The 23,130-nt window shown below is 37.8% G+C and overlaps 1 protein-coding gene across 1 annotated transcript; it reads right to left on the bottom strand.

Annotated features, from left to right (window-relative positions):
- Positions 1-841: 841 nt before the first annotated feature.
- Positions 842-21,727, bottom strand: sin3b (SIN3 transcription regulator family member B). Its single transcript, XM_051116726.1, has 19 exons — positions 21,166-21,727; positions 19,622-19,728; positions 19,384-19,537; positions 17,468-17,881; positions 16,103-16,255; positions 15,428-15,550; positions 15,199-15,288; positions 14,969-15,087; positions 14,642-14,852; positions 13,431-13,547; positions 13,093-13,331; positions 11,219-11,402; positions 8,693-9,386; positions 7,319-7,488; positions 6,576-6,749; positions 4,725-4,817; positions 4,503-4,594; positions 3,892-4,090; positions 842-1,355 (listed from the first exon to the last, which is right to left on the bottom strand). Exons 1-19 carry the CDS (start codon positions 21,274-21,276, stop codon positions 1,122-1,124), a joined length of 3,678 nt encoding a protein of 1,225 aa, XP_050972683.1. The 5' UTR covers positions 21,277-21,727; the 3' UTR covers positions 842-1,121.
- Positions 21,728-23,130: the final 1,403 nt, after the last annotated feature.

Here is a 23,130-nt window from a genome sequence, read left to right as displayed (position 1 = left end):
GTATTTAAGTGTATTTACTCTTAAAGAAATGTGCTGACATGTCATAAATAAATGTCACAGTGGGGTGAAAAATGACCCAGACAGTTCTTTGAATAATATTTCACAGAAAATCTTCTGCCTGTCCAAAAATGCATTAAAAGAAAGCTGGGTTTCCCACCATGGTATCCACAGATAGATTCATATTAAATAGTGACATTGAATAAACCACAGGATTGGATAATGTTGCTTTTCCAAATGTACAATCTTCTGATGAAAAAGTGAGAACTCGGCAAGAATCATGACCCGGTCTTTAAGAACTGCACAACTAGGTTGTTTATTTTGTGATAACTGATACAGGATAAATGTTATACATTCTTTTTTCAAAACACTGATATTTTGTCATTTTTCAGTTTTAATATGTAAAAATTACACCAAACAAAAGCAAGGATTTGGCGAGATCGATATGATACATGATCTGGATGTTTAACAAAATTGACTATAAATCATGAGCAGTGATTGACGGGCGACACTGGCGATCCTCTGTTCAGTTTATAAGAGACGATGAAAACAAAGAACACAAAACAGAGAACTAAAACAAGGACGTTACGGATAAGATGCCAGTGCGTGCCAGAAAAACATAATTTTCCCAAGTCATCATTCATAGCCAAGAAAATGCACACAGAATAACCTTTCTGCTGTATATATGCAATTGCTCGAGCTCTTGAGTCGACTTTACTGTACAAAAAGACATACAGATGTTGTAGACATACTTTAAACCTAGTCTCTCAATACTTCAGTATAAACAAAACAAAACTCTGGTTTCAGGAGCTAAAAACTACAATGGACTTTCTTTAAAAAAAAAAAAAAAAAAAAAAAAAAAAAAAAAAAAAATGACATTCACATTTCTGAAGCGTCTGGTAACTGCATCGATCATGATGGTCTAGTGTCGAGATGTGATGCTTTTCAATGAGGCATTCCCTCCTTTGAGCAGCTGTCTGTCCTCAAACCACTCCTGTCTGTTCGCTGTGTTTCAGCCAAGCACGTTTACGCTCGGCCATTTGAAAGAGTGAGCGAGAAAGAGACAGAGAGAAAACAGAGAGAGAGAAAGAGATCACAAAAATCCATCCCAAGGCTTGAGGTTGTTACGGTGAGGCGGGGGCCTTGCTGTTGTAGTGCACCTGGTACCTGTTGACATGTAAGCCTTTGACCTGCACGGACACGCAGGTGGTCTTGCAGGGGATCATGTCCTCATCCTCTTCTCCCATGAGCCAGTCCTGCACGCCGCGCTCGGCAGAGGAAGACACGTGCTCGCTCAACCAACCCCGGTGCCACTGCTCAAAACGCTCGTGCTGAGCCCGTGCTACTCTGTGCTGGGACTAGAGGAAGGGCCAAGACAAAATTAATAAATACACTGCTGTTTGGGGTCAGTAAGGTTTTTTTTTTTTTTTTTTTTACTTTTATTTGGGAAGAATCTAATAAATTGATCAAAAGTGACAGTAAAGACATGATTATTATTTCAAATAAATGCAGTTCTTTTTCTATCAATCAAATAATACTTAAAAATATAGCCACAAAATTACAAAGCAGTACAACCATTTTCAACCTTGATAATAAATGACCAGCAAATTAGCATATTGGAATGATTTCTGAAGGATCATGTGACACTGAAGACTGGAGTAATGACGCTGTGAGCAGCGTTGAAAGGGCCCTCACACCCGGGCTCACCGTCACCTGGTGACTTTAGGAAACAACGAATGGTGTGCAATACGCATTTAAAGTGGTAAATATGGGAGGAATATGTCAAAGTCATTTATATACATCAAACTTCCTGCTGCCATCTGGTGGTGCTATGATTATAACTGGATATTGGCATGTAGATGTGTTCAGGCCAGGACTCTTACTAAACATGAATTTTTGACGCAGATTAAAACTGCATGTTGAAGTTAGTGTAAAACAAGCCATTTCCTGTTGCCTTCAGACCAGGACTCTCATTGAGCGAAGGAAGTTTGGGGCAGATCGCTGCAGATTCGCTTTTTTCATAGCGAAACATGAAATTTTGTCAGGGCGCCACGGACACACCCTTTAGCGAAAACTCAAGATCTTTGCAATTTAACATCGCCAAGGCCTTTAGATTAGACTGACCAAACATAATGTTGTTGTCATTAAATCTCTGGGAGGAGTTTGTTACAGTGTAAAACATGTCACTTCCTGTTGCCAGCAGGTGGTATTATGACTATAACTGAATATGTGCATGTGTTCAGGACAGGCCTCAAACATGTGAATTTTGGTGCAGACCAGACATTGTATGCCTGAATTATAACAACTTCCTGTTTCATGGTGAAACACTGAAGTTTGTTAGCCTGCCACGGACGCGGCCTTCAACTAATTAAAGTCACAAAGGGCTTTAGATTACACTGACCAAATTTGGTGCTGAACTGTTTAACTCTCTAGGAGGAGTTTGTTTAAATACAACACTTGAAAATGGCAAAAACGGAAATTCAAAATAACAGACTTCCTGTTTGGTTTCAGACTTCGCACTGGGGGACTTTTTGTGAGATTGGCGTGTTACATGTGTCTACCAAATTTCATACATGTATGTGAAACACAGCTTGAGGGGCACTTCGTTGAAATTTTATAGGTGGTGCTATTGAACCATTTTGCCACACCCACTTCTGAAACACATATCAGATGTACATTTTTACCACTTTTGGCGTGTACAAAGTTTCATGTGTTTGAGCATGTTTAAGCCCTCAAAAACGCGATTCATTTTGGAGAAGAAACTGAGCAATTCCAATAGGTGCCTGGGCCCTAAATACATTTTACAATATTAAAATAAAAAAAAACAGTTATTTTAAATGGGAATATTTCCAAACTTTTGAATGGTAGTGTATATGGGAAGCATAAGATATGGGAAGCATTTTCTCCTCTCTTTTAAAGGTTAATAAGTTTATTTCGTTTTTGATCTTAACCATGGACAAGTATATGATTAGCATAATTTAGGATTTGAATTTACCAGTTATGAAAGTATTTAAAAAAAATATTTTATAGAGACTGCACTCACAAAGCACAATTTTAAAGGGATAGTTCGCTCAAAAATAATAATTCTGTCATTAATTTCTCATGCTCATGTCGTTTCAAAGGCGTAAGATCTTTGTTCATCTTGGGAATACAAATTAAGATATTTTTGATGAAATCCAAGAGCTTTCTGACTCTGCCTAGACAGTAATGCAACTACCATGTTCAAAAACCCAGAAAGGTAGTAAGGACATGGTTAAAATAGTACATGTGACAGCTGTAATATTATGAATCTACGGGAATACGTTTTGTGTGCAAAGACAAATAAAAGTAACAACTTTAATCAACAGTTTCTTCTTTTCAGTGTCAGTCTTCGATGCACGCTCACAAGAGTGCGTGTGGTGCTTCTGACGCAGGAGCCGTCATTCTGACATAGAACCCGGAAGCACCGCACCTCGTTTACAAGCAGAGGAAGATGCACGCTGTACATAAAACAGTCTTCATAAACATGTCTGAAGATTTCAACAGAGGATGACTTGCAATAATTTGCCCAGCGTTACTTACTTAAACCAGAAAATACAGATGATCATTCTGAACGCCAGCTCCTTTGTCAGCAGCACCACATGCAGTGTTGTTGTACTCTCATGAACGACATCGAAAACTGACTTTGAATGTTTCAGTTGCGTTGCTGTCTAATGCAGGGTCAGAAAGCTCTCGGATTTCATCAAAAATATCTTAATTTGTGTTCTGAAGGTGAACGAAGGTCTTATGAGTTTGGAATGACATGAAGTAATTAATGGGTGAACTATCCCTTTAACAGCTGAAATAATAGAACAAAAATGTCTACTGACTATAGAAAAGTTGTTGCTGTATTGTAATAACATTTTCTCAACATACCCTCCGAGCCTTTACCAGGGCCCCTCGGCGGTACATGTAGTCTTCGGAGTTCATCACAAACACCATTTTGTGCGTGTTAAGTTTAAAACGGCAGTCCAGGTTCCCGGCTGTCTCCACGCCCATCTTCCGATGCCACTCTCTCCGGCAGCGCATGGCTTCCACCTGCTTAAGCTGCCAGCCACGGAAATGTCTCAGATTTCTAAAGGTAAGACACACAGAGGTGCGGAACAAATGTCAATCTAGGCATAATTCAGCATTTAATAAATTTGCACAAAGCCATTTTTAATCTTCTTTTACAAAAAAAGTTTATACAGAGACAATCAGCATCAACTGGGGAACAACTAGGGGTTACGTGCCTTGCTCAAGAGCACCTCAGTTGTGGATAATGAGGGTAGAAGAGAGCGCTATTTATTGACCCCCCCACCCCCACCCACATTTCCTGCAGGTACTAAGACTCCAACCCACAACCTTCGAGTTATAAGTCCAGCTCTCAAACCATTAGACCACAACTGCCCCAAAATAAAATTCATACACATTTTAAAAATGTAACCTTCTGGCAACAAAGAAGGCATAAATAGAGAAGGTTAAACAAGTGTAAACATGGTTTTTACCTGGGTAGAAACACAGGCTTGAAGTAGTATCCTTCTGTCTGAGAACATACAGACTCAGTTCCTATATACTGCTCCATATAATTAGACAGGTTCTGAAACAACACATAACAAACATTAACAAACTAGACAACAGGATTACACTCCTAAGCAGATTACATTTGAGACTTTTCTATGAAAAAACAACTCATGTTTCAGAAGTACAGAAACTTCGTGTGGAGGTACCTGAACATCCAGTGGGTCATCACCCTGGGCCTCCTCCGTGTCCAGCAACTCAATTGTTAAGGTCACCTGACCTTTGTTTTGAATGAACATGACCTGACAAGAGAAACAAGAAATTACAAACTAAACAAGGTAATTACAAAACAAGCATGACCATTCATAGCACTAATGCAACTGAGGAGGTCATCATCACATCTGAAATTAGATTTCCACAAACACTACCAGTCAAGTTTTTGAACAGTAAGATTTTAAATATTTTTTAAAGTGTCTTCTGCTCACCAAGCCTGCATTTATTTGATCCAAAGTACAGCAAAATTCTTAAATATTTTTACCATTTAAAATATCCGTTTTCTATTTGAATATATTTTTAAAATGTAATTTATTCCTGTGGTTTCAAAGCTGAATTTCATTACTCCAGTCACATGAACATTCAGAAATAATTCTAACATTCTGATTTGCAGCTCAAAAAAAACTTGTATTATTATCATCATGTTGAAAACAGCCAAGTAGAATTTTTTCAGGTTTCTTTGATTAATAGAAAGTTCAAAAGAACCTTATTTATTCGAAATAGAAATCTTTTGTAACATTATAAATGTCTTTATCATCACTTTTGATGATGATGTCATACAATGATCGATTGACACAGCGAAAACAACCAACACTTTTAGACAATTTAGAAATCCTGTGCTGAATGTGTCCATGGGGAGGTGGCACATCTGGTCACCCTACCGTAGAAATATGATTTTTTTTTTTACATTTATGACTCTCTGATCCCTTTAAAACTTTGCATGCTTGTTTAGAATCACCTGTCACATGTGCTCAGCAGTTTTTGTGAAATTTAGTTTTCCTTTAGGCTTTACAGGTTTTTGGGTAAATGTGGACAGGCCCCTTTTCTAAACAACCCTGTTATTACTTCCCAAAGAGTAAATTTCAACTTTTTTTTTTTTTATAATTATTGGCCTAGGGAGTCCAGAAATTGTACTGCAGTGGGTTTGACTGAGCGAAAAACCTATGACTAGTTTACATGTTTTTAATCATTTAACAAATTATTTGACTGACAGCAGTGGTTCTAGAGGCAAAGTTGTCTGGAATGAGGAGTTGAAGCCATGAGTCGAACAAGCCCAGTGAGTATATTTCTGATTGGCCTCTTTTAACCCTATCTAACAGGTGCTCAAAATTTGTCGGCCAATGGTGGCCATGTTTTCTGAGATAAGCAGATGTGCTTGTAGACACTCGTGGCACTTCGGACTAAGACAGTGAACACTGAATTCCATGTTGATGTGACAAATGATTGCGCAGTTATAGCCATTTCTATGTTTTTCCCCTCTTATAATAGCTCTGCTTTTTTTCTTTTTCTAGTGACCTCAGATTGAGCCCTTACATAAGTGTTCTGAGTGTGTTCAGAGATATCTCATTCTGTTCAAGAGTTATAGGCATTTTACTAAAAGTGCACAATAAGTTTTATGTGGAGAACGCTGATCTGTGATCATTTTAACAATTACAACAGGGTTTCAGTGCTTGAACCCCTAATAAATATTTCTGGAACAACAAATCAGCATATTAGAATGATTTCTGACAGATCACAGGACACTGAAGACTGGAGTAATGATGCTGTAAATTTAGCTTTGATCACAGGAATAAACTACATTTAAAAAAAAATATTCAAATAGAAAGCAGTTATTTTAAATAGTAAAAATATTACTGCTTTACTGTTGTATTTTGGATCAAATAAATGCAGGCTTGGTGAGCAGAGGAGACTTCTTTAAGAAAACATAAAAAAATCTTACTGTTCAAAAACTTTTGATTGGTAGTGTAAATTTTATTCATATATATGGAAAGCATTAGGTCAAGCACCTTGAAGCAGTTTTCCTCAGCCATGACTCTCTCTGCCTTCCATTGGTAGCTGGCCTCCCAAGCGGCACGGACACACTGGGACGAGAGATTGCCACCTGCGGCGCCCCTCTTCCTCTCAGCCAGGTACAGCTCAGTGACTTGCAGACACACCTCATCACTGACCAAGTGCTGAAGCTGTTGGAGTCAATCAGAAAGAATAGCATTTTAACAACCACACCAAAGGCTCTTTTGTTGTATTTGTGAGAAATACAGAGATTCATACTGAAGTTAACGAAGCAAAAAACAGGATTTTACTAGCCCTTTTGAAATATGAATTAACTATAACATTCACAGCATAAAGGCTCCCTTTGCAGTCAGTTCACTCTGACCATTTAAGAAACAGAAACTGCAAAAATTTTTTTACTTGGGAATTTTCACGCTTATGACACCATAATATGCCTTGAAATAAATCCAAAATTATATTATGGCTTAGTGTGATTATCAAACAGCAAAGACTGCAAGACTTTAATTTAATAAATATGCACGCCAGCTTACATATAAACAGCTATTTAATATTCGTTAACTATTCAATTAAGATAATCAGTGAATCAGAACTGAGGATATTTACATAGAGTCTTCCAAGACTTCAAAGAGCAAAACCAGCCATTTGCAAAAGGTCAACGTGTTGAGAAATTGTAAAATTGATGGCCCCTTTAAAAGTATAGAAGAATCTTAGCTCTGTGAAATCAAACTGTTCTACAAACCTGTCTTACGATGTTCTGTATGAGCTTGTCAATGGTAAATCCGATGTAAGCGTGGATGGTGAACATCTCTCTCAGGGTGTCCTCGTACTGCGTGGACTCCAGGTTTCCATCCAGTAGACTGCGTACCATGTCTAAGAACGCTGGGTAATATTCCTCTAACTCTACTTCACCTGATACAACAGACATAACTTGTAAAAAATTGTGCAAGGATGCTAATTTAGTTCAAAAACTAGACTTTTAAATGAATAGTTCACCCAAAAATAAAAATTCTGTCATTAATTACTTACCCTCATGTTGTTTAAAACCCGTAAGACCTTTGTTAATTTTTGGAACACAAATTATGATGTTTTTGATAAAATCCGAGAGCTTTTTGATCCTGCATAGACAGCAACACAACTACCACGTTTAAGGCCCACAAAGGTAGTAAGGACATCATTGAAATAGTCCACATCATGTGACATCAGTGGTTCAACTGTAATTCTATAAAGCTACGAGAACACTTTTTGTGCTTTTTGTGCATTCCTCCGCTTGAAAACAAGCCGCAGCACATGTGAGTTCTATGTCAGAACGCTGTTTCCTGCATCAGCAGGATCACACGCATGTGTCGTAGTTCTCTTGTGAATGGTGGCGGAAACTGACGCTGAAGAGAGGAACTGTTGAATAAAGTCATTATTTGTGACCCTGAGCCACAAAACCAGTCAGTTTTTTTTTTTTAAACTGAGCTTTATACATCACCTGAAAATAGAATAAAAAAGCTTTCGATTGACGTATGGTTTGTTAGGCCAATATTTGGCCGAGATTTGAAAATCTGGAATCTGCATGGGTGCAAAAAAAAAAAAAAAAAAAAAAAAAAAATCAGAATATTGAGGAAAATCGCCTTTAAAGTTATCCAAATTAAATTCTCAGCAATGCATATTACTAACCAAAAATTAAGTTTTGATATATGTACAGCAGGAAATTTACAAAACATTTTCATGGAACATGAGCTTTACTTAATATCCTAATGATTTTTGGCATAAAAGAAAAATCTATAATTTTGATCCATACAACATATTGTTGGCTATTGCTACAAATATATCCATGCGACTCATGACTGGTTTTGTGGTCCAGGGTCACATCTGGTCTTATTTGTGCACAAAAAGTATTCTCATAGCTTAAAAAAAAAATAACAGTTGAACCACTGACGTCACTTTGCATTCCGAAGATGAACAAAGGTCTTACAGATTTGGAACGACATGAGGGTGAGTAATTAATGACAGAACTTTCATTTTTGGGTCAACTATGCCCATCCCAAAGCAAATGTGAGTGGTGTATCCAACGCAAAACTTGTGTAGGTGGAAGTGCACATGTGCGTCCTTCAGGAAATCTACTCACTGGGCTGTTTTAGACGCAGCTCCATGGCCAAGTCGTTGGCCTTTTCTCTGCGCCCCTCTCCCATGAGCAGCCGTTCACGATTCTGCTCCGCCCTGTGCTCCAGTAACTGTCTCTCGGCCTGCCTGTAAACCCTCAGCAGCCGTGAGCACAGAGTCTGGTGCAGCCGCAGGAAGAAGTACCAGTTATTATTGACGAAGAACAGGTTGTAGACTCCATCCAGCTCCTTCTGGTGCTCAGCCTCCGGGTCGCGCAGATCCACCGCCTCCCCTTCTGGATTCATGCCATGGGCAGGCGTAGAGGTGTCCATGCTCTGAGGTGAAGTGCATCGTCTTCGTCTGGAATCGCCGTTCAGCTGTTGTTGGCCGCCTGTCGTTGAGACTCCGCCTCCTGTGGCGGCGCCGTCCTCACCCTCGGCTTCCTCATCCGTGAATTCCTCCGTTTCACTAAGCTCTCCACGACGAGCGAAAAAGAGGTCGGGGACGAAGTGCTGGATGATACGCTTGATGTGGTCCTTGTCGTCCTTGTGGATGGTGGGCTGTCGCTTGACATGGTAGATGATGAGGGAGGCGGCGTCCTCCAGGATCTGTTTGTCTTCGTAAGTGAAAATCATGTGGGGTTCGCTGGTCGAACCTGTGCCCGAGCCGTCACGACCTTGCTGGCCCACGCCGCCCTCTTCTGTGCTCTGCTCCTGCCGCTGTGAAGGGGAAAAAAAAGTGCTAGTAACAAGTTGTTATCTGCATGACACATGAGACACTTTTAGCAAGCGATCCGAGATGATATTTCACAGTACTCTGTACTTACTGTGCAGGATTGCAGAATTCAAAAATGGTGACAATGAAGAAAATATGATGAGTTCTTTTTGTTAATGCATATGTTTTTTAAGACAAAGATTCTGTGTGCTGTTCTTAACTGAAACTGCTGTTACATGAGACTGTACTTGTCTCAGTTCAACCCATCCAGAAGACTGTGTTACTGATTATACAAATAAACTTATAATTCCAAATGCTATGAAATGCTAAGTATCTGGTTTATTGCATTCCCTAAGAAACATTCTCAAAGTTAGGGATGCTAATAGGGATCGAAAGTGAAAAAAAAAATATATATATACTGATTTTAACATTGTAAAATCACCCTCTGAAAATAGAGTAGAAAGAAGTGAAAGAGGATTTGGAGAGTCAAAAAAGAGATTTGATATGCAGTAGAGTGGAAAAATTCATGAAATGTTCATTAAATTGGGTGACTGAAATGCCTGCTGTCTTTTTTACATTGTGGGAAGAGAAACAAGGTGCAAAACAAAGCTTGATAAGACTATTTTACTGAATAATAACATTGCAACTTAAATGCTGTTATAGATGCACTGATTTAAGCTTTTGATTCTTTTAAATCAAATGTCAGTGTGACTGAATTAATGAGTAGAATGTTCACTGAAACAGTCGTCCACAATTTTAGTCCTTTATGAACCTCCATTGTGACTGCATTTACTCAAGTCCATGTTATTATTAACAATCTTGAAAATGACACAGGCCTAAATTATTACTCCTGCTGTCAAAACAATAGTGTATGCAATTACAACTCAAATGGCTCAAAATGAGGGACAGCTTATAGTTACTGAAAAACTCCTTTCTAGACCCTAAGAATGAGTCGTTAAGCCTTAAAGGAGAAGGTAACTTCCAGAACAAAAATTTACAGATAATGTACTCACCCCCTTGTCATCCAACATCTTCATGTCTTTCTGTCTTTAGTCGTAAAGAAATTATGTTTTTTGAGGAAAACATTTCAGGATTTCTCTCCATATAATGGACTTCTATGGTGCCTGCAAATTTGAACTTCCAAAATGCAGTTTTAAATGCAGTTAAAAAAAAAAAAAAAAAAAAATTACAATTTATATACTTTTTAACCTTAAACGCTCGTCTTGTCTAGCTCTGTGTGATCTCTGTGCATTCCAGTTCATGATAGGGTATGTTGAAAAACTCCCAATTCATTTTCTCCTTCAACTTCAAAATCATCCTACATTGCTGCAGAAATACCAACCCAGTGTTTACAATGTGAACATGCAGAAGAGGTCAAACGTCATTAAAAAATAAAAAATAAAATAAAAAAATAAAACAGCAATGTAGACAATTTTAAGATTGGAGGAGAAAATGAGATGGAAGTTTTTTTAACATTCCCTAACGGTCATGAATTGGAATACACAGAGTTCACGTAGAGCTAGACAAAACAAGCATTTGAGGTTAAAAACCATATAAATTGTAACATTTTTTTAGAAAATAACCGATTGTTCCGCTGAATCCCTTCTTCAGCTGAGATCATTCCATTTTCAATTTCATTATGAAACTCGGGGGCACCATTGAAGTCCACTATATGGAGAGAAATCCTGAAATGTTTTCTTCAAAAAACAATTTCATTACAACTGAAGAAAGAAAGACACAAACATCTTGGATGACAAGGGGGTGAATCCATTATCTGTACATGTTTGTTCTGGAAGCGAACTACTCCTTTAAGAAACAGAAGATCAGCTAAACTCACCTCATCATAGATGCTCTCTATTTCATTAAGAAGACTTTTGGATCGAAGAGCCTTCATGTCGTTCTGTTTAAAGTTGACACCCTGGTGGTCCAGTGATTTTAGATACGCCTTCTCATATTGCTCTCTCCAGATTTTGTTGAAGCCCTGCTGGGCCTCCCTCCACTCCTCCTCTTTAGCTTTCAATCTACGGCAGAAAAATCCATTTATTTTTCAATCAAAATGTAATTTCTGCTATACTGAAGAACTCTTAAAACTTTATAAACACAAATGACTGCAAAATAATGGATAGTGTTAAAATTACATCTAGCGTTTTCATTTTTGATCAAAGGGTTAGTTCTCCTAAAATGAACATTCAGTCATTAATTACTCATTCACGTCGTTACAAACCTGTATTCATCTTCAGAACACAAATTAAGATATTTCTGATGAAATCCAAGAGCCTTCTAACCCTGCACAGACAGCAATGCAACTATCACATTTAAGACCTAGAAAGGTAGTAAGGACATCCTTAAAATAGCCATGATATCCCTCTCTATTGACTTGTATTGCGAGAAGCTGCTTCCTTGTCATTTCTGACTTATAACAAAAAAACAGAACAATGCCTAAAAGCTGCTGTGTGACAAGATGCACAGTAAGCAAGCTTAAAAAACTATGTTTTTATAAGCTGTCGACTCAAAAAAACACAATTAAGAACACAAATAGTTGTTGATGTCAGGGTCAAGTTGGTAGTTTCAAGTTGGGCCATTCAGTTGGATCATTTCTCCAATAAAAGGGAGGTAGGCAAAAGGGGCACTGAGACAGACCAATACAATTTAGTTTCTCAATATATCTCCTCCTCTCAGGTTTACATAGGGTGATGAAAATAATTCTTTGACATGGTTAAAAATAATGAATGCCTCCTGTCGTCGATTACATTTCCAGAGTAATGACATGTTGTTTCCCCTGGTGGGCGTGCTTTCAGATTATGACATCTGTCGCTCTGTCTCTATTTATTTATTTTTTTATTTAACACACACTGTGAACACACTCCAGTGCCCAAGGAGCAGTTAGGGGGTTCAGTGCCTTGCTCAAGGGCACCTCAGTCATGGTACTGAAGGTGGAAAGAGCGCTGCTCATTCATAATCCCCACCTTCAATTCCTGCCGGTGTGGGAATCAAAACGGCAACCTTTGGGTTACAAGCCCAACTCTCTAACCATTAGGCCACGACTGCTCCCTCTATGCGCTGTGCTTTGTTTACAAGCAGAAAAGGCAGCAGATGTACATAAAACAGTGTGCAGTCTTTCGACAGAGAGGATGACTTGCAATTTTTGTGCCCAGCCTTACTTATATGAACCAGAATATACAGACGAAGAACTAAGAGAGACAGACATCAGAATGCAAACCACACGCATGCGTCAAACACTGACATGGAAGAGAAGAAACTTGTTATTCTTGTTTTCTTTGCACACAAAAAGTATTCTCATAACTTCATAAAATTAAGGTTGAACCAGTGTTGTCGCATGCACTACTTTATTGATGTCTTTGCTACTTTTCTGGGCCTTGAACATGTCGATTTCATTGTTGTCTATGCAGGGTCAGAAAGCTCTTGGATTTCATCAAAAATAACTTATTTGTGTTCCAAAGATGAACGAAAGTTTTACGGGTTTGGAATGACAAGAGTCATAATTAATTACAGAATTTTCATTTTTGGGTGAACTATCCCTTTAATTGTGCTAGTTTGATTAACTCTGTATACCCAACTTGTAAATCTCAATTATTTTTTTCCAGAATAAATAGGTTGTCGACCCATAAACCATTTCTATTATTTTTGCTGTAAAATGAAACTCGAGATTCCCTGAAACTCTGAGAAAAGAAAAATAAGGCTTTTGTTAACCTTTTGAGTACGACAGGAACTGCAGTGGCTGGACTTCTCTTCAACCCCTCAATGATTTCTGGAGCTTTGTCACCATAGATACGATAGATTGCACGCCGCTGGATGACCTCAGAAGTTCCACCCAGACAGTCGTCCAATCGAAAGCGCTCTTGGTCCTCCGGCGAAAGGCGGGATAACTTCTTCTGCACGCTTTCCAAAACTCTTATCGTTGCCAAATTAGTCTCAAGCACAACATCCAGCTACAAAGCAAAAAAAATAAATCAATATCAACCTCAGCTGAGTTTCAAACTAGAGTTGAAACCTAAATCTCCTGATATTTCTCAAAAAGACTGTATTACCTCAAATCTCTCATCCTCACAGCGATGAAGTTGCTCTTCATATGGTGTTTTCTTGGAACTCACAAAAGTGGAGTCTTCTGACCAGGAGGGGAATGAGACCCAGGTGTCATTCAGCACCTACAACAAAACATTGAGGTTAAACTGCATGTATGACCATCAAGTTTCTGACCTCATGACTAAAGGCGCCCCTGAAGCAGCAGGTTGCTCTTTTTAAAGATGCCTTGCACACAAGCCACTTCAGATTTGCCATGAATATCTAGCTTATCCTCTACATATAAAATTACTGTTTACAAACAAGCGTTCAGCGGCAACACCTCCTGGTTCTCCAGGCATCCTGCAAAAAGAGCTATTTGAGATACGTGCTTCCATTCAAACTGAGCTGAAAAAAAAAGAGAGCAGTGTGGGGGCTGAAACACCCCATTTTCCAAATGATTCATGGAGATTTGGGCTTCTGCGGATTTGTATCATTATCTGTGGATCGGGACCAACCCAGGATTTGTGTCATCATTAACGCCTCTCCTCTAAAGACCTGATGGCCGCATGGCTGGTGTTTTTGTAACATTAGATTTGCATAATTTTATCTTATATTAGCATAATGGTGAGGTGAAATATGTATTAAAGCAGTAAAAAAAACAAACACACGCACACACACACTAATTAGATACTATCAACTATAAATACAAATACTGAAGTAATATTTTTAATATATACATAGAATATATGTGACCCTGGACCAGAAAATCAGTCTTAAGTAGCACAGGTATATTTGTAGCAATAGGCAAAAACAATTATATGTGTCAAAATTATTGATGCCAAAAATCATTAGGATATTAAGTAAAGATCATGTTCCTTTAAGATATTTTGTAAATTCCCTACAGTAAATATATCAAGCTTAATTTTTGATTAGTAATATGCATTGCTAAGAACTAAAAGTGATTCTCAATATTTTGATTTTTTTGCACCCTCAGATTCCAGATTTTTAAATAATTGTATCTCAGCCAAATTTTATCCTAACAAACCATACATGAATGGAAAGCTTACTTTCAGATGATGTAGAAATCTCAATTTCAAAAAATTGACCCTTATGACTGGTTTTGTGGTTCAGGGTCACATATAGATGTAATAATTATATATGACATTAATAATAGTACAAACATTACATACCTTACATAAAATCACAATTTCAACTATATCTGATGAGAACACAGTACCTCTTTACATATAGCAGTTCGGCCACTGCATTTGGGCTGCTGGTAGGTCTTGGGAAGCGCTCTGTAGCTGGAACCCAGGCGTTTACAGGAGGCGTAATCCACTTCTCTGCCTCCACCCTCCATGTAGCGGTCAGAGAGGCCCGTGATGGCATGAGACAGCTCTTTATCACCCAAAAATGACTTAAACTGGGTGTACAGTTCTGGAAACTTCCTACAAAATGAGGCACCAGTGGCATATGACTCATGACTGACATGAAAGGGCTGCGAAATGCACCATATGAAAACAAACAGGATTAAATAAACATGCCCTATTTAAATCTTTCTTACCCCAAGAATGGAGTCACAAGCTGCAGGAGTTCGGCCCCTGAAACCACTTCCTGATTGAACAGAGCTATGCAGCGTAAGAAATTCTCGTACACCTCCTGACTCTTGAGCAGACGGCGAACCTAAAAAAATAAACAAAACTGTTCAATGGTTGTGACTACGTAATAAATCCTATGGCAATGGCTGACATGCTACCACTTTCATTTCAGAGCAATTTGGTCAACGAAATGTACCTTGTCAAAGAACGTGAATTCCCGCAAAACTCCATGCTTTCCGACAGAGGCAAAAGATGGGTCCTTGGAACAGGAATATTTCATTTTTTTCTATGTGGATACAAAAAAAAAAAGATTGTTTAAGCACAAGTAACCCGCATAAACTGGGAGATCTCTCAACTTTCCAGGTCTTTAGGATACAGAGGCAATAAGGCATATGGGACTTGCTGTGGCATGAGTGAACTCGGACCTTGAGAAGTGGGGTCATGTGGGGCAATAACATGGGTCTAGGTCTCTTCTTGCTCTGTTTATTCATTTCCTCGTCCTCTGCTTTCTTCAGATTGTCTTTGCCAGGCAAAGAACCTCCAGTAAACTGGAATCAAAGACAAAAAAAAAATTCACTCTACTTTTCAAAAGTTTGGGGTCAGCAAGAATTTTTTAAATGATTTAGAAAGAAGTCTCTTAGGCACAAGCTGCATTTATTTTATCCAAAAAAATAAATAAATAAATTAATTAATTTAAAAAATAAATAAATAAATAAATAAATAAATAAATATAAATATATATATATATATATATATATATATATATATATTTTTTTTTTTTTTTTTGTAAACTATTATTACAATTTAAAACAACTGTTTTCTTTTTTTAATATATTTTGTAATTGTAATGTGATTAATGCCTATGATGGCAAAACATTTTTAGCAGCCATTACGCCAATTTTCACTGTCACGATTTTAAAAATCATTCTAATATGCTGATTTGGTGCTCAAGAAACATTCATTTGTAACTATTACCAATTTTGAAAGTTGTGCTGGCTGATATTTATTTTACAGCTGAAAATGTTTGCTCTCCATGCAAATCAATACAAGGGCAAAACAATAATATTTAAAAAAAAAATAGACAAAGATAGTTTTCTAACCAGAGATCTCTTTGCATCAGGCAAAAACTGGCCAAACTCCGCAAGCAGATCCTCTTGACCTTTGAAAAGGCTTGCCACTTTAGAGAAAACCTCATCTTCGGTCATTCCTCCAGTGCTACGCCCTCTGCTCTCCTTCACCTCCAGCTGCTCCTTCTGCAGATGGACACAGGACGCACAAATCAATGAACATCGATAAGTTTACAGGATGGGTAGGAAAACAGTCCATGAGCCTATTTCCTTTAGTGCCAGTAGGTAGTAGCCTAGTCTCAGCCTCCCCACCGATGCATGAAAAAGGTAGCCACCTGCTAAAAATCACGAGCTCCAATCTGATTGGCTTGCTGAAACGCAAGAGATCCATAAGCAGAAATGTATAATGGCTTTAAAGGGCTCTAAATGATCCCAGCCAAGGAATAAGGGAAACAAAGTGAAACGATCGGTTATTTTATATGCTTTCTAACCTCAAATGCTCGTCTTGTCTAGCTCTGCGATGTGCATGCATAGTCTATGTAACCCAGGTCAATACAGGGTATGTCGAAAAATTACAATGTCACTTTCTTCCCCAACTTCAAAATCATCCTACATTACTGCAGAAGTACCGACCCAGTGTTTACAAAGTGAATGTGCAAAGACAGAACCCTTCACACAAACAAAACACAAAAAAACAGTGATGCAGGACGGTTTTGAAGTTGGATGAGAAAATGAGACGGGAGTTTTGCGACCTACCCTAACCGTAATGAACCGGAATACACAGAGTACAAACAGAGCTAGACAAGACGAGCATTTGAGGTTAAAACGCATATAAATTGTACTTTATTTTTTTAGAAAACAACTGATCGTTTCGCTACATAAGACCCTTCTATTTAGAGCCCTTTAAAGCTGCATTTAAACAGCATTTTGGAAGTTCAAACCACTGAAGTGCACTATGTGGTGAGAAATCCTGAAATGTTTTCCTCAAGAAACAACTTCTTTACGACATGAACGTCTTAGATGACAAGGGGGTGAGTAAATTATCTGTAAATTTTTGATCAGGAAGTAAACTTCTACTTTAATACGTTTAGCACGACACAAACTTAGATCACAAAGGCTACATATATTTTTGCTGACCTGAATGGATGATAATAACAAAAGAATTGGTTAGCAGCTTTTCATGCTAGCGAGATGTACCTTTCCTTCTTAATTAGCAGTTCTTGACCAGAACATGCTGCATAGTGGATCAGGCTTTATGTCGACAGCCAAAAGTCTTGCTCTGTTATATTGGTAGTAGCCAACTGATTACTATCTGGGCTGGTAATACTAAAGGTTGCAAGGTAGGGTCAAACCTAGAGTAGAAACTAAATAAAAATGCGATTTTACTATTTCTCTCACCTGGTATGTATGTAGAATTTCCAGAAAGGCGCGGTAAGTTTCTGGGTTGTCCAAAAATCGGTTTTTGATCTTATTTACGTAGCTGATGGCACTGTCAAACTCCACAGGGCTGGGCTCGGATGTGGGAGGGGACACCGACGTGGTGGCCGGCTGTGATTGGCTCTCTCGACTAGGCAGAGGAAGTGACAACCGGCTTGATTGTTCAGGAGGTCCAGACGATGAAGCAATGCTCTCTGGAGAGGTCACGGCCTCATTAGGAGCCGGCCCTGGCTCGGCCACCGCTGAAGAAGAGGCACTGACCACAGAGCTGCCCGTGCTCCTTCCTCCTGGTCCTCCTGGTCCTCCTGATCCTCCTGAACCTCCTGGTCCTCCTGATCCTCCTGAACCTCCTGATCCTCCTGATCCTGGAGAGACCTGAGGGAAAAGAAACCAAAAAACAGTCTTACCTTAATATACCAAGAAAGCCAACATCGCCACACAGGTTTATTACAAAAAGAGAAGTGGAATGCATAACTTTCACAAAAAACAAACACTACCAGTTGGTAAGATGTTCTGAAACTAAAGCTCAACAAGCGTGCATTTATTTGATGGAGATATTTTATAACAAAATAAATTTATGATTGTGGTTTTGATGACATTTACACTATTGTTTAAATTTTTAAGTTCTGTAATATATTATTTTTAATGCACAAGTCCGCTTAACAAGTCTGCAAAAATACAGTAATATTCTAAAATAATATTACAAATTAAAATAACTATTTTCTATTTGAATATATTTCAAATGAAATTTATTCCTGTGATAGCAAAACAGAATTTCCAGCAGCCATTATTACTCCAGTCTTCAGACTAACACGTTTCTTCAGAAATCTTTCTGATATACTTATTTGGTGTTCAAGAAAATTTCTTATTATAAATGTTGAAAATGGTTTTGCTTTATTTGGGTAAACTCTAATTTCAGGATTCTTTGATGAATAGAAAGTTGATGAAAGAACAGCAATAAATGAATGTCTTCAAAATAAACGCCTTCACAGTCTGTTTTGATCAATTCAATGCACGCTTGCTGAATAAAAGCATTTATTTTATTTAGAAAGAAAGAAATAAGCTGTCTGTTGCATTCGAGAAAACATGGTATAAAACGGTCAGAACTGGTATGCTTGAAGGTATGAACAATTCGTCAGCAAACTGAACTAACTGTATTAAATTTATTATTATTATTATTATTGTTATTAGTATTATTATTGTGTTATTACAACTATAAATGTTGATTATGACAATCAAAATGACATGCAAGCAATATTAAAGCCCTTACACCTTTTTATGAAATAAATGTCCATTTATTCTAAAACACAAAGCTAATGTCATTGGACTACTCCGTAACAGTCTATGTGGCACGACGTCACCAAAGTGTGAACTAGAAGGAAGCCAGCGAGGGGCCCATTTGGGATGGGGCCAAAGTCAACATGAAATCAATATCAACCCCGTTTACTCTCTTAATACACATTCCTGTCTTATTGTGGCCGGTTCATCAGTGCGCATTATTCCAAATAAAAAAGTATTTGTCTTTGCAATCGCTCATTAAAATTAAATTACTTGCTCCGCCTCTTCTTTTGTCTTCTGCCAGAAAGTCCATGTGGGCTATTGGAAATGCAAAAAAGCTGATGAACAGCATTGTTTTAGCAAAGTTCTAGTTCTATTCTAATATGCAACACTCACTTCACAACTGCCGATAGCTAAATATAAAGATCTACCCAAAATTGTTTTCTTCTAAATATCTTGCTTTATTTAAAAAGGTCGCACAAGTAAAATTAGTTGTGAATGCTGTTGTGATGACCTTTTCGTGTTTGACGAACTGAAACCGAAAATGAAGAACGAAACACAGACAAACAAGTAGTAAACTGAAGCACCACAAATCCTACCTGCGAGGACAACGGGGACTGAAGAAATGCCATTCCATTCTTGGGAATTTCAATCCGATAGCCAGGTGGTAAAAAGGCATTAAATCCCAGGACAAGGTCAGGATGCCCATGGAAGAGCTGGGAAACTCTGTTGATAACTCCTGGTGTGTCAATGCTGTGGATGGAGATGTTGGAAATACAATCACTCAGTGCTTTTTGTGCATTGGAGCACATTTAAAGTGCACAGACACCTACATACCTCTGAGATTTAAACTCTTTCATGATGTCCAGAAACTTATTGTATATTCCCGGATCATTTCCGAACCGTATTTTGACTTGGTCCAAGTAAGATAAGGCATCCTCCACCTGCAAAATGAACAAATCTTATTAACCAAAATTATATATAGAACACAATAAGCATGTATACAGTGACAGAATGCTTACTGAAAAGTACTGCGGTGGTACCATGGTACAGTATAGGTAATAACATGCATTTACACCAGTTTCCAAGTCATTTCAATGACAAAAAGTGTCCCAGTCAACCTGAAGCCACCCTACTTTTTGAGAAGTACAATGGTAAAACCATAGCTAGAGCACAGACGCAAACTGCACTACCGTGGTACTATTACCATATGATACAAATAACTACAGCATAGTACCGCCATAGTACTATGTAAGGTACTTCGAAGAATGCTGTGGTACACGTTCAAACCACCATGGTGGTATTGTGTTATTTTTTTGGCTCGTGAAAGGACGGATATGGGGCATCAAGTTCATTTCTATTGAATGTGGAGCCACATCACATTGAATGACTTTGCATTTGCTTCTAATATTAAAGTAACACATTGCCTGCATTCTTTGAATTATGCAAGAGAAATAAAAATCACGGTGAAATCTAAACCACTACACACATACAAAAGGCAAGTTCTTCGATTTTTCCTCAGTGTTCACAAGAACAAAAACCCTACGAGAAAAAAAACGCACGCCTAAATAAACCTTCAAGATAAAAAAAGAGCAGTTACAATGTCATATCCAACCTCTGCGCAGCAGAAAACTGCCCCAGATCAAGCGGTATGGAAGAAAAACAGACGGTTTATATTCTCTTTGTGGTTTTATTAACATTCAGTGAGGAAAATAAAGGCTCACTGACTCTTTTAGCTTTGCTGCGTTAGCACTAGTGCTAGTCACAACACACAACAACCCCGCTACGATTTCACAACAAAAACAAACAAAATGCCTTTCAACCTGCTTTTTAACAGAGAAACGCTTTAGGTGTGCTTAACATACACTTTTCATTTCTTTCAAAGGTCGGGTTAAAACAAAAAAGGACACATTTATGACAAAAGCAGCTGTTAGCTGGGCAAAACCCCCTTTCTTTCTCTTATCTACGTCAGTTATATCAAACAAACCGGTTTAATCTTAAACAAACGGAGTGTAAAGTGTGATTTTTGGCGGAGCCGTAATTAATATCCATTGGTTTTGGTTTTAACAAAGAGCAGCGGTGAAAACACGACCGCGTAAGGGAAAAACATTAGACTTTAATCCAGTAGATACACTTTGATCAGGTTTGACTGGTAAACTAGCATTGCTTTAAACAGGAATCGACGCGTTAAGCGACAATAAATCGACTTTTGCGGCTTGAAATGATGTAAATAAGTGCGTGAGGTTTTCAAATCCATTTGCACACACTCAGTGTGAATGCTTTGATATGCCCCATATGCATATGAACAGCACAGCACTTCCTAATACACAATGCGTTGTGTGAGAGAAGGAAACACATGCACTTGCTGCAATGCTTCTTACCTTTAGTTTCTGAAAGTGCTGCTGCTGGACTTGCTTCTGAACCACATAGGCCTTGTCTTGGATCTGGTTGATTTGCTTCGCAGTGCTGCTGCGAGCCTGAATTTTCGCCATGGTGCGTTTCCTTCCCCACCAACAGCCACCGAAGCCACGATGATTTACCGTCCCTCCGTGTTTGCAGGTTGTTCTGGCGTGCAAAAATCAGTTCGGATCGGGGGGCCACCCAGCTCTCTTCCCCCCACAAGTCCAGTCTACTTTACGGACGGCCACCCAGTTACTCCAGTATAGACTTCCAGCTCAAGCCCGCAAGTGTGTTCGGACCTCTCAATCCCTACTAAAACTACACCGTCAAGCGTGCGGATCAATAACGGGCCCCCATCGATCTCCGCGAGGAGAACCAGAAACAATGTATGTAATTTTTTTTCCAATGGTCGTATTATTTAAACAAATGATGTATGTCTCTTTAAATTCGGCGGCAGCTGTGCGCTCGATCCTAGCGTCCGGAAACGGAGGGAGTTGTGGAGAATTGAAAAGCGCATGCGCACAAACCGAAAGAGGGCGGAGTGTACGGAATCTCAGCGGCCGCAGGCATGAATGGGATTCTGCACACGTTTTTGTTCACTGGGTGAGCGTTGTAGAAAGTTGTTTTGCATCGATTTAAAATGTTTTAGAACTCACTGATTGATTTACGCAGTACATTTGTATGTAACATGATAAAAATGGGTCAACTGTAAAGTTGTAAATGCGGAAACATTTTAGTTTTCTTTTATTAAGTATGCATTTTCTACAGTACAGTTCATTTGTATCTGAGGTTTGTTTATGGGATATTAGTTATTCTTAGTCAGAAGGTCAAAATTCACCATAGTCTAAATGAGAAATTACTTGACAAATGTGATGTTTGCTCTTGCTTTAGTCATACATTTAGGTGTCATTCAAAAGTTCAAAAGTTTGGGATCAGTAGGATTTTTAATGTTTTTTTTTTTTTTTAAAGAAGTCTCTTATGCTCATCAAAGTTCCATTTATTTGATCAAAAATAATATTATGAAACAGTATTGACATTTAAAAGATCAGTTTTCTTTTTTAATATACTTCATTATACTATAATTTATTATATTATAGTATAATGTAATATATTATCATATAGTACAATGAATTATAGCCTAATTTATTTCTATATTATATTTTATTTCTGTGATGCAAAAGCTGATTTTTTTTATCAGCCATTACTCCGGTCTTAAGTGTCACATGATCCTTCAGAAATCATTCACATATACTAATTTATTATCCACCTTGGAAAGGTTGTGCTCTTATTTCTTTATTTTTTTTGAACCTGTGATACTTTTTTCAATATTCTTTGATGAATAAAATGTTAAAAAGAACAGCATTTAATTAAAATAGTAATGTTTTGTAACAATATACGTCTTTACAATCACTTTTTATCAATTTAACTCATCCTTGCTGAATAAAAGTAAAGAAATTTCTTTCCAAGAAAGAAAGAAAAAAATTACTGACCCCAAACTTTAAACAGTAGTGTATATTGTTACAAAAGATTACTATTTTAAATAAATGCTGTTCTTTTTTAACGTTTTATTCATCAAAGAATTCTGAAAAAAGTATCACAGGTTCAAAAAATAAATAAATTAATTAATTAATTAAGAGCACAACTGTTTCCAACATTGATAATAAATCAGCATTTTAGACTGATTTCTGAAGGATCTTGTGACACTGAAGACTTGAGTAATGATGCTGAAAACTCACCTTTGCATCACAAGAATAAATTCTATTTTAAAGTATTTTAAAATGGAAAACCACTATTTTAAATTGCAATATTTCACAATATTTTCTGTATTTCTAATCAAATGCAGCCTTCTTTAAAAAAATAAAAATAAAAATTTTACTGATCCCAATCTTTTGAGTGGCAGTGTGTATTTTTCACAGTTGAATATCCTGCAAGTGAATGTGAATAAA

The sequence above is a fragment of the Labeo rohita genome, chromosome 8, assembly GCF_022985175.1.
Source record: "Labeo rohita strain BAU-BD-2019 chromosome 8, IGBB_LRoh.1.0, whole genome shotgun sequence".
Classification (NCBI taxonomy): Eukaryota; Metazoa; Chordata; class Actinopteri; order Cypriniformes; family Cyprinidae; genus Labeo; species Labeo rohita.
This window is presented reverse-complemented; position numbering and strand designations above follow the sequence as displayed.